This window comes from Elephantulus edwardii, unplaced genomic scaffold (genome assembly GCF_000299155.1).
Source record: "Elephantulus edwardii isolate Elephantulus edwardi_28Jun2011 unplaced genomic scaffold, EleEdw1.0 scaffold00068, whole genome shotgun sequence".
Taxonomy (NCBI): Eukaryota; Metazoa; Chordata; class Mammalia; order Macroscelidea; family Macroscelididae; genus Elephantulus; species Elephantulus edwardii.
In genome coordinates, this window is record NW_006399818.1 from 14,527,325 (window position 1) to 14,539,884 (window position 12,560).

At 46.5% G+C, this 12,560-nt stretch overlaps 1 protein-coding gene and 1 pseudogene across 1 annotated transcript in view; both read right to left on the reverse strand.

Moving 5' to 3' along the window:
- The window catches only part of NT5DC3 (5'-nucleotidase domain containing 3), a 126,142-nt gene extending 121,534 nt beyond the window's left edge, over positions 1-4,608 (reverse strand). Inside the window, exon 1 of the mRNA XM_006888548.1 lies at positions 4,416-4,608. Within this exon, the coding sequence (XP_006888610.1) occupies positions 4,416-4,467 (52 nt within the window). The 5' untranslated portion in view covers positions 4,468-4,608. The remainder of the gene's footprint in view (positions 1-4,415) is intronic.
- LOC102846797 overlaps positions 4,593-12,560 on the reverse strand; it is a 170,217-nt pseudogene continuing 162,249 nt past the window's right edge.

Below are 12,560 nucleotides of genomic sequence, written 5' to 3' on the forward strand. Positions count from 1 at the left end.
TCTTCACCATCCATCCTGATACTGCCAATTGGTCCAGTGGTAAGAATCTTTGTCTTCTTGACACTGAGCCTCAATCCACATTGTCAGTAACAATTACAGCCTAGAAAAACTCTATGGGACAGTTATACGCTCTGTGTTGTTCTGTACCGTTGAGTTGGAACTGGCAGCTGACCCTACTGTGAATTTTCAGTCAGTAAATCGCACAGGAGGAGACTGCCCATCTTTCTCCGCTGGTGCAGCTGCTGGATTCAGACCACGTACCTTTGGGTAAAGTGAGTACAACTCCTTACCTCTAAGCTACTTACTCCATCTGACAGGGTTTCTAGAAGTTGGAATCAGTTCAATGGCATATAATAGTTTCCGGTTTAAAACAGGGATAGTTTCACCAAAGACACTCTGCCTTCCCTTAGGGACTCTGAGCTCTAGACGTCTGGTTCGCAGGGATCTCACTAGGGCAATCTCCTCCCATGGCATTTAAAGCCTCCAAAAACCTACCTGAGGGTAAGATATGAGTTAGCTGATTTCAACCATCCCAATGGCAACGAGGAATTGAGGGGAAGCCAATTCTAAAAGGCTTTTGTTTTTGTTTGGAAACCTTTGCTGTCAAGTTGATTCCTAAGGCTGTAAATTTTCACAGGAGGGGCAGCCCATTTTTCTCTCACAGGAGGTACAGCCCATTTTTCTCCCAAACAGCTTGTTTTTGATGGATTCAAGCCACCAATGTCATAGCAAGCCACGAGGGTTCCTTACAGTGTATCCGAAATGCTTAGCTGACGCATAAAGGTTATCTTTATGTAATACTTATTGAAATGACAAAATTTTAGATCACATTAGGGACAAAGAGAGTGGGTGGGAGGAAGATGGGTGTGGTGACAGGAGATACTATAGGGGACCAGGGATGGCAGAAATATTCTGTATCCTGACTGTGTGAACCTCCACATGATAAAACTGTGTAGAACTAAATACCACACATAGAGAAGTACAAGTAAACTGAAAAACTGAACAAACTCTGTGGCGGTATGTAACAAAGTCAGTACACTGCGGTGATACATAATGTACTATTGTTTTGCAAAATGACGCAATTTTGAGAACTAGATTAAGGATGGATGCAAAAAAAGATCTCTGTGTTTTTAACTACAATACACAATTTTCACAATTAAAAGACTGAATTTCTTAAAAAAAAAAAAAGCCGGGCTAGATGTTCTTTAAATGTCATCTTCTCGTTCTTGTTGTTGTTGTTATGCGCCGTCGAGTCATTTGCGTGCGACTCATAGCGACCCTATGTACAACAGCCCTAAACTCTGCTCTGTCCTGTGCCAATCTCATTGCCTCCGACACACTCATCCCGACTGCCCCAGTCACCGAATCAATCAATCTCCCAGAGGTCCTTACCCTCCTGCGCCTGTCCGCCACCCTCCCAAGCATGATGTCCTTCTCCAAGGACCGGTCTCTCCTTACAACGTGACCAAAGTATGTCAGACGAAGCCTCAGAATCCTTGCCTCCAAGGAGCAGCTCGGTTTAACCCTCTCCAAGATGAACCGTTTGTTTTCTTAGCAGTCCATGGCACCTTCAGCACTCTTCTCCAACACCAAAGCTCAAAAGCATCAATTCTCCTTCTATCCTCCCTGGTCATTGCCCAGCTCTCTGCTGCATAACAAGTGATTGCAAAGACCATGGCCTATATCAGATGCACCTTAGTCTCCAGAGAGACACCATTGCTCTTCAGAACTTTGGAAAGGTTCCTAACAGCAGACTTTCCCATCGCAATACATTTTTTTAATTTCCTGGCTGCTGGTGCCAAGACTGTTGACTGTGGAGCCAAGCAAACTAAAGCTGTGTACAATCTCAATCTCTTCACCATCCATCCTGATGCTGCCAATTGGTCCAGTGGTGAGAATCTTCATCTTCTTGACATTGAGCCTCAATCCATATTGAAGGCTGCAGTCCCTGACCCTCAGCAGCAAGTGCTTCAGGTCCTCCTCAGTTTCAACAAGCAGGGTTGTGTCATCTGCATAACACAGATTGTTTATGGATCTTCCACCGATCCTGATGCCACATCTCTCCTCATAGAGTCCAGCCTCCCAGATGATCTGTTCTGCATACAGGTTGAAAAGGTATGGAGACAGGACACATCCCTGGCCTACGCCCTTCCCGATTCTGGTGGCCTAATGGCAAGAAGCTGCACTGCAATTCCAAAGGCACATGGTTCGAATCCACCAGATGACCCGCTGGAGGAGGGACAATCTCCTCCTAAGCCGGTTGGCTCCGATACTACGGTGCACAACAACATCAAAAATCAAGAATGTATGCCTTTCAGCTGTAGTGCTGGAGAACAATACTAAATATACCATGGACTGCTAGGTGAAAAATAGGTTCATTCTGGAGAGGGTGAAACAAGGCTGCTTCTTAGAGGCAAGGATTCTGAAGCTGTGTCTGACATACTTTGGACACGTTGCAAGGAGGGACCAGTCCTTTGAGAGGAACATCATGCTTGGAAGCGTGGAAGGACAGCACAAGAAAGGAAGACCCTTGATGAGATGGATTGATTCAGTGACTGGGGTAATGGCAATAGGTGTGTCAGAGATGATAAGGTTGGCACAGGATAGACTGAGTTGCTATGAGTTGCAAGCAATCTGATGGCACATAACAATCACCACCACCCCAAATTTCACCAAAGCAAGTATCCTTTCCACTCTACCATATGTAACAAAACCGAACTCAGAGGACAGGATAATTCCAAAAATAAGATATACTAATAAAAAAATAAAAATAAATAAAAAAGATATACTCTAAAGGTACTTGGTTCGAATCCTCTTATGGGAGAAGGACAGGCAATTTCCTCCCATGCAATTTGCTGCCTCTGAAAATCCACTGGAAGGTCAGCTCCACTCAATGGTGCATAGCACCACTTTCAGGGAGCTCTGGTGGCAGTTCAGAGAAAGCTGCGCTGCTAACTTAATCCAGCAGTGAGTCCAAGGGAGAAATAGGGGCGCTCTCCTCCCTTGCCATTTACAGCCTCGGAAACCCAGGGGAGGGTCAGCTATGTGTCGTTCCAACTCAATGACAATGGAGAGAGAGGGCATGGCACTTTTCATTTCCTCAGAAAAACTACTCCAATTGATGCAAATTAAGTGTTATGCTTTCTTCTCTTAAACTGCCTTCTGGTTGAGAATTGTCGGGGAGCTCTGAGCGCTTAGTGGTAACGAGGTGGTACTGCCAACACAATGGTACTCAGTTCGAATGCACCTGCTGTTCCACTGGAGAAAGATGGGCGATCTCCTCCCATGCCACCTATTACCTCAGAAAACCCACTGGAAGGTTGGCGATGGGTGGTTTCCAACTAGACAGTCCACCACATGTCTCCCCCATGAGTTAATCACTTCTGCTCATGAGTGAATCATTTCTGCTAACTGAAAGGTTGAAGGTTCGAGGCCATCAGCTACTTCTCCAATAAAGAGGTAGTTGGCCCTCATCAAGATATACAGCCTCTTAAAATACTATAGGGCAAATCTACTCGGTCCTATAGGGTAAAAATAACAACAGTGGGTATCTCTGTAAGTCACATTCCTGCAAAGATAATCACCGTAAATATTGTCGAACTTTTAAATCTCCCCTGAAAGCAGTAGAAATGTATTATCACGACGGGTCTTTTCCACCAAATTCCAAGTGGCTGGCCAGTTATTCCAGAAGGTTTATGTAGTGCAGAGGGCAGGACTGCTGGCTTTGGCCAGGTAAGGTGAGCCTTTGGCTAGGTTCCTAAAATTTGAGTCTGATCTCTAGAACGCGGATGTGGAAACTCAGTCCCTCCTCGACTATAAGAAAAACAATGATGTGCTTGGCACTAATATACTAACTAATCTCTCCCTCTGTAACAATCGATCCAAGCACCTGGCCAACTCCACTCATCGGCTGAGATCTCCTCACAGACGTTAGAATAGGTAGCCCAGAACACTCCCAACCTGGACCCCTTCCACAGCAAACACTGCAAAGCCTCAGCCCCAGGCGCCCGGCGGTCCCTGCGCTACGTTACCAGCTTTACTCCTGGGGTATATCTGGGGGTGCGCAAAGGGCGCCCGCCTCCAAAGCAAGGTCCATGGAGCCGCCAAAGCGCTTCCAGTGCAGATTTCAGGCTAAAAACCTCTTCAAAATAATAATAATAATAATAATAATAATAATAATAATAATAATACATAAAATGCCTTTTTCGGCAGGAGAAAGCAAGAGTTGTAAAGTTTCCGGAGGCGCATTTTCCGTGTTTCCCGAGCCCCTCTGCAAAGGCGATCGGGGTGGAGAGGGACGACGGGGACCCAGGAGCGCAGCGCAGGGCCAGCTGCCTGCTGACCGTGGAGGACAAGAGCAGCTGCCCCGGCCGGGCGCGAAGGGGTCCCGGGGTCTCAGCCACAGCCGCACTCACCGTCCGTGCTCCTCTTCGCCTCCCGGTAGCGCTCCCACAGGTAGCGCTTCATGTCAGGAGCGGTTCCGGGTGCTGTGCACAAGGGCCGTGCGGAGACGTGGTGCCGCCGTCCTCGAACCACAGTCCCGCAGTAGCCCCGCAGGGCCGACGCCGCCCTAGGCCAGGCCGCACGGGCCGTCACCGCCGCTGCAGCCATCGTTGCCCGCACCGCGCTGCAAGTGGTGCCGCGGGGCCCAGGAGCAGCTCGCGCTCAGACCCGCCGGTGGGCGGCTCCCTGCGTCGGAGCACGTGGCGGCGCGGGGACGGGGGCGGGACGTATGCCGCTGAGAGAGCTGGAGAGGAGACGAGGGCGGGACTAGCGGGGCCCGGGCTCTGGGGCGGAGCCTGCAGCGGGGAGGAGGCGGGGCGTGTGTCTAGAGAGGGCGGTACTGGCGAGGCCCAGGCTCTGGGGCGGAGCCTGGAGAGAGGCAGGGGCGGGGCGTGTGCCCCGGAAAGGGCTGGAGGAGAGACAAGGGTGAGATTGGTGGGGTTCGGGCTCTGGGGTGGGGCCTGAGGCGGGACAGGGGCGGGGCAAGTGCAGGGAGGCTGGAGAAAAGACAAATTAGGAGGGGACTGGGTTATGGGCGGGGCCTGTGGCGGAGTCTGGAAGGCGGAGCGTGAACAGTGAGGAGGGCTTGAGGGGAACACGAGAGCGCGATTGGGCTGTGAACGAATTGTGGGAGGGGTCTGGAGCAGGAGTTTGAGGCGGGACGTGTGCCCCAGGCTAGGAGGGAAGTGAGATTGGGATTGGACACTAATGTCCGGTCTGTGGGCGGGGCTTAAGAGGTGAGGCAGGTTGCATAGTACACGGAGCTCACTTCCTAAATTCTGGGTGCTAGGGTTAAGGAGGTGCTAGAGGTGTTGGTGTAGTCGTGCGAGGCGGAAAACACACGGAGTGGGATGACTCGCCTTCCGCCTCGGTAATATGCACAGATCTCTGGCCTCTGGACCTCCCTGAATCACTGGCCTCTGAGCCTTCTTTCCTTAACCCTCCACTTCGGTCATGCGGTTCGTCCCATGAGAGGGCGCTGGGTCAAGGTCGGACAAACGGCCTGGCATAAATCTGGGGGCCATTCTGGTCCTTGCGGTCTGTTGAAAGGCTTTGATACTTACCACGCCCCGACAATGGTTTTCCCCTCTCTTCTGTCAAGGAAATCGGGGCGGGAGAAGGGAGGGACATTTTCATTCACTCAGTACCAGTTTGCTCGTCTATTTCTGCCTGCTGTTTTATTTTGAGGAGCAAAATAAACGCGCGCAAGTCCTCAAGGGGCTTCAAGTTCAGAGGGCAAGACAAATATTTAGCAAATAAATGAATCATGTACTCTTAATGTCAGCTATAGCATCTCAAGCCTCTTAAGACTCAAACAAATGTGACGAGACAGAAGCAACTCTCGCTCTTTCCGTGCCTGTCATCACTAGGTCATTGCCATTAAGTCGGAAGTGACTCCTAGCTAACCCTCCCTTGGATTTCTGAGGTTGCAACTGACTTGTTTGAATTGACAGATGCAGCCTTAGATGCACTCACCAGGGTCTATGCCAGGAAATTTGGAGTACAGCTGTCTGGCCAATGGATTGGAAGAGGTCCATATTTGCTCCCATTCCCAATAAAGGTGATCCAAAAGAATGTGGAAACAATCGAACAATATCATTGATATGACATGCAAACAAAATACTACTTAAGATTATTCAAAATCGGCTGGAACAGTACATAGATAGGGAACTGCCTGCAGTTCAAGCAGGATTTAGAAGAGTTCGTAGCACTACGGATATCATTGCTGATGTAGGATGGATCCTGGCTGAGAGTAAAGAGTACTAGAAGAATGTCTATTTGTGCTTTATTGACTATGCAAAGGCATTTGGATGTGTGGATCATAACAAGTTGTGGCTGACATTGAGGAAAATGAGAATAGCAAAACACTTGATTGTGCTCATGCAGAACCTCTACCTGAATCAGAGCAAGGGAACATTGCATAGTTTGGAATTGGGAAGGGAGTGCACCAGGGTTGTGTTCTCTTTCCATACCTGTTTAATCTGTATGTTGAGCAAATTATCCTAGAAGCGAGGCTCTGTGAGGAGTGTGGCATCAGGATTAGAGGCAGACTCGTCAATAACCTACGTTATGTAAATGACACAACCTTGCTTACTGAAAGTGAGGAGGACTTGAAGCACTTGTTGCAGAAGATCAAGCAATGCAGTCCTTGGTGTGGATTGCATCTCAATATCAAGAAAACAAAGATTCTTACCACTGGATCGATAGGCAGTGTCATGATGGATGGAAAGGAGATTGAAACTGTCAACAGCTTCATCTTGCTTGAGTCAGTAGTCAGAAAACAAAGAGCTACCTTACACTGGGAAAATCTGGAGTTAGGGACGTCTCCAAATTATTAAGGAGTAATGATGTCAGTTTGAGGACTGATGTGTGTCTGATTCAGGCCATGGTCTTTCCAATTACTTGCTATGTGTCTGAGAGCTGGGCAGATAAGGATGACAGGAAAAGAATTGGCATCTTTGAGCTGTGGTGTTTGAGAAGAGCGCTGAACATCCCATGGACGGCCAAGAGAACAAACAGATATGTCTTGGAGAGCGTACCCTTTAGAGTCAAGAATGATGAGGCTTCCTCTCACATACTTTGGTCATGTTGGTAAGAGGGGCTATTCCTTGGACAAGGTGTTATTCTTCAGACAAGGACATGATGCTGGCAAGGGTGGAAAATTAGCGAAGGGGAGGAAGACCCTCAACCAGGTAGATTGACACAGTGACTGCTGCAATAGGCTCGTGTGTGTCAGGAAGTATGAGGATGGAGCAGGATAGATAAGGGTTCAGATCTATTGTTCATAAGTTTGCTATGAGTTGTGCTTGACTCGATGGCAGCTAACAACAACACCACCACCACACAGAACAAGACTGACCATCTTTCTTCCTGGGAAGCCACTGGTGGAGTCTAACCAGAGAGAAGTATGGCCACCAAGTTAGCAGTGCAACTCCCTGCAACCACGTCCACCAGGACTCCCTTACATGCCTGTGGGCCATCCAAAACCAAGTGAGTAGACCCACTAAACAAATTTGTATAAAGTAACTGAATCAACCCCAGCTCCTGTGAAAGCCAGAAAGTGGCCACCCAGAACCCAGCTGATAATCAAGGGACTATAAGAACTACAGGGTTATGCAGGGTGCTGGGTGGAGGCTCGGTGCAGTACAAGAATAACTCTCAAAGCCTGTACTCAGCTGGGAAAACCATACTGTCACGGGAAATGTTGCTATGGTTTTTAGGGACCACTGAGTCCCTTGTGACTCAGTGACTCTGTGAACAGCAGATCTGAATCTTGTTCTAACCCTCCCTATCCTCATGATACCTGACATGCTCGTACTCATTGCTATAATCACTGTCGGTCTTTGTTGAGGATCTTCCTCTCTCATGCTGACCTTCTACCTTTCCAAACATGATATCCTCCTCCAAATGACTGCGCCCTCTTGAAACATGCTCAAAACATGTGAGATGACGCCTCACCATCCTTGCCTCCAACATGTACCCTGGTTGCACTTTCTCCAAGGCAGATTTGTATACTCTTGGCAGTCCATGAGATATTCAATACTCTTCTCCAACACTACAACTCAAAGGCATTAATTCGTCATTGTCCAATTTTCAGATGAATAGGAAGTAAACTAAAAGACCATGGCTTGGATCAAGCACACCTACGTTTTAAAACTGAAATATAGGTAACAAACAGACAAAATGGGATGTTTTTGTTGTTGAGTACCATTGAAGCAGAACTGACACATAGCTGACCCTGCAGCAGGTTTTCAGAAGCTGTTAACTGCATGGGAGGAAATTGCCCTGCTTCTACCAAGGAGCAACTGGAGCATATTTTAAGAAGCCAAGGCACTGTTCGTTGTTAGGTGTCCTCAAAGGGGACTGACCCTATGAACAACCGAATCCTGTGCTAACCTGAGCCGTCCTCACAATCTCTGACACATTCCAGCCCATTGCTGCAGTCACTACAGCAATCCACCTGATTGAGGGTCTTGCACTCATTCACTGTCCCTCCACCTTTCCAAGCATGATGTCTCTTTCTGAGGAATAACCTCTTCTAGCAGCATGCCCTAAGTATGTGAGACAAAGCTTTGCCATCCTTGTCTCCAAGGAGGTCTTTGACAGCACCTTCTCTAAGATATAGCTGTTTTTTTTCTTTTGATAGTTCATGGGATATTCAGTACTCTTCCCCAACACCTATAACACTGAGATAATGATGGTAGGTGTGTCAGAGACAGTGAGACTGGCTCAGGATACAGCAGGATGCAGAGCTGTTGTGCATAGGGTTGCTGAGTCCTCCATGGTGCATAACAACAAGTTGTTGTTGTTGTTGTTGTTGTTGTTGTTGTTGTTGTTATGTGCCATCGAGTCGCTTGCGACTTATAGCAACCCTACATACAAGAGCTCTAAATGCTGCTCTATCCTGTGCCAACCTAGCCATCTCAAACGCACTTATTCCCACCGCTCCAGTCACAGAATCGATCCATCTCACCAAAGGTCTTCCTCACCTTCGCCGCCCCTCCACTCTGCCAAACATGATGTCCCTCTCCAAGGACCAGTCCCTCCTTGCAACATGCCCAAAATATGTCAGAAGAAGCTTCAGAATCCTTGACTCCAGGGAACACTCTGGCTTTACCCTCTCCAGGACAAACCTGTTGGTTCTCCTAGCAGTCCATGGTATAGTCAACACTCTTCTCCAGCACCACAGCTCAAAGGCATCAATCCTCTTTCTATCAACCCTATTCACTGTCCAGCTCTCTGATGCATAGCACATAATTGCGAAGACTAAGACTATAGGCCGGATCAGGCGCACCTTAGTCTCCAGCCTGACATCGTGGCTCTTCAGTACTCTTGAGAGGTCCCTCACAGCCGACTTTCCCAATGCAATTCGTCTCCTGATTTCCTGGCTGCTGTTACCAAGAGTGTTGACTGTGGAGCCAAGTAAACTAAAACTGTTAACTATCTCAATCTTTTCACCATCCATGCTGATGCTGCCAATTGGCCCAGTGGTTAGAAACTTTGTTTTCTTGACAAACAACAAGTACAGAACAGATAAATTATAGCAGTACAATATAAAGCAATACAATACAAGGTTGCATAACTTTAACAACATTGTTTCAATATATTTTTAAATATAGAACCCTGGTTGCTCTATCAACCACACAAATGGGGGGGGGCGGGGGGAGGGACTGCTTTGAACTAAAATATTTTAAGGGTCTCAAAAAGCAAATTCCCAGGACTTGCCTGTTATCACTCCTAAGTATTTTAGAAGAAATGCTCACGCTACTAAAAAGACACATAGAATAAAAAAACTAGATGCAAAAGAACTAGTGATAATTTTTATTCTTTTTTGGTATCACTTGAGGAATTCCACAATTGTGCTTGAATTTTAGATCTCTGCAAAAAACGCTTCTGAAGAGTTAAATTATAACTTGGGCTGTGAAAAAGCCACTTTTTCGAGATGAGCTCAGATATGCAATCCAGGGGATTATTTGTGCTAAGAGACCCTGGTAGCCTATGCTGGAAAGTAGTGGTGACTGGACCCTTTTCACTCTCGCTTATAGCTGACCGAGCTCTTCCCCCTGAAAGGTTTAACACACCATCCATATTACTGAAAGCTGAAATCTTAGAGGAATGATTCTTCCTTTTCTTTGCTGTCTCTTTTTCTGGGCTCTTCCGAAGTTCGATATTATTTTGTGTCTTCAGTTTGGTCTTCTCCTCAGTAGAAATGCATGTAACAGGTCTCAAGATCCTTTTCCCTTTTCTGGAAACGCATTTTGATTTTTCTGACGTCGGGTAAGGGACCAAGTCGGCGCTTTTCGCTCTCTGCAGTTTTTGGGCATTCAGGCGCAAGGCCGAGCTCACGGTTTCAGAGCTTTGACTGCTGTGGTAAGTTAAGTGCAGCAGGCTCTCCAGTAATGAGCCACCCTTCCTCGAACCCTCTGAGGAATGTTGGTATGTGCCTTGGGGCCAACATCTTCTGCTCCGGATCCTCTCCGCTTCCTTAAGAAGGCTGTGAAAGGCCGAAAGTTATCAACAGGTCATAAACACAGCATAAGTCATCAGAAGCTTATTTACTTTTGAGATTAAAAAAAACAAAAAAAAAAAAAACAAAAAAAGAAACTTACGTTAGGATCCCATAGATTGATGGATGAGAAGTCCCCAGGCAGGTCACCCTTAAATCCAGTGCCCTGTACAAATAGCTCATTGCCTCAAGCAGATGATGATATGAGTCACTTAGCAATAACTGACCTGCTGGATATGTGGAAACAGGGTATTAGAACTTTTGACATTTATTCCTGGCTTTATTCACTGAAAAAAGAAGGATACAATGCAATATTTTTAAAAAAAGAAGAGGAACATCTATAGATGTTAGCATAATAGCATCACTTACTGTTTTTCTGCAAAAAATACTTCCTTTGACTCTAATTATGAGGAAACAATAAGACAGCGACAAATTGAATGGCATTTGCTGGAGAGGGTGAGATTTGTTATAAACTCTCCAAAATTATTATAAAAGGCAAAATAAGGCTAGACTAATGCTGTAGACTAAAAGGGACATGGCAATCAAATGCAATGTGAAGTCCTCGGCTGGAGCCTTAGTCAAGGGTGTAAAGAGAATCCTGGGGGGGGTTTGTCAATGGTACTGTGGTCATGTGGGGGAATGTCCTTGCATTTCAGAAACAGGTCTGAAGTGTTTAGAGACAAAAGTGTCATAGGTGTAACTTCCAGATGGTTAAAAAAAATACATGTGTGGGTGTACATAGGAAGGAAAGAGGAAAAACGTTATCAACTGGTGAGTAAAGGTGAAGGGTGCACAAGTATTCATTATGTTGTTGCTGGGGACCTTCAAGTCAGGGACAGCTCATGATGACCCTAGGAGCAGCGGATCTGAACCCTGTCCTGTCATCATCTCTGACACACTTGAGCCCGTGCCTGCAGTCACTGGGTCACTCCGTCTGCTTTTCGGTCTTCCACTCTTTTGCTGACCCTTCACCTTTCCAAGCATGATATCCCTTTTCTAACAATAGCCTCTCCTGGCAACATGCCCAGAGTGTGTGAGAGTATTCTGGTTTCCAAGTATCCTTGCCTCCAAGGGGCACTCTGGCTGCAGCCTCTCCAAGGCATACCGATTCGTTCTTTGTTCTTATTAGGTGGTGTCAACTCAGATCCAATTCATAGGGAATTTACTCTATGTACAAGAGAATGAAATCTGCCCAGTACTGCACCATCCCCACAATCTCTGCTGTACCATCTTCAGTCTCCACTCCAGGACCAAATAACCAGATCGCTCAACTATAACCATTCATTCCTTCAAGACCCTCTAAGAGACTCTGACTTTCTCCAGGACTGAGATTTTCACACAGAACAGGTTCTGATGGTCCTTCTAGATTCTGTTTCTTTCTCTCTTTCTTTTTTCTTGTCAGACTCCTTCTTGGACACATAGTTTCTCCTCAGATTCCCTTAATTACAATCTGTAACTGTTCCTACTCTTGTGACCCTAGAATTCTCTTGAACATAATCTGATTTTTTCTGACATTAAGCATGTTGTTATGTAGCATCAAGTCGGAAACCACTCATATCACATGGAAGGAGTGCGTATCTTTCTCACACAGAGTAGCTGGTGGTTTCAAACCACTTGCTTTTGGATTGGCAGCACTACTCTACCACAATAAAGGGAACAGTAAGTGGAGCAGTGGTAGCATAAGGAAGGCCAAAGATGACTTCTATCTGCTTCATCCAGGCTAACTGTCCCCATCACGAATATCCATAGTACCAAACAAATAGCTAGATGGTCAGACATGTCATGCTCCTGTTCCTATTTTTTTTTATTAATTTTAATGAAAGTTTACAGAGACTTAGAGTTTCCATTCATTCATTGTTGCAATTTTCTCCCTGCTCACCCCACCAGCCCCATTCATTCTTCTCCTTGAAAAGAAAAAACTCTTTCACTGTTATGCAGACCCTCCCCTCAAGTCCACTCCACTATTCAGCCCTCACTCTGGACTTCTGTAATGACAAGAATACCCAATCATATATTTCTTTTCAAGAATTCAAGATACTAAAGAGTTGAA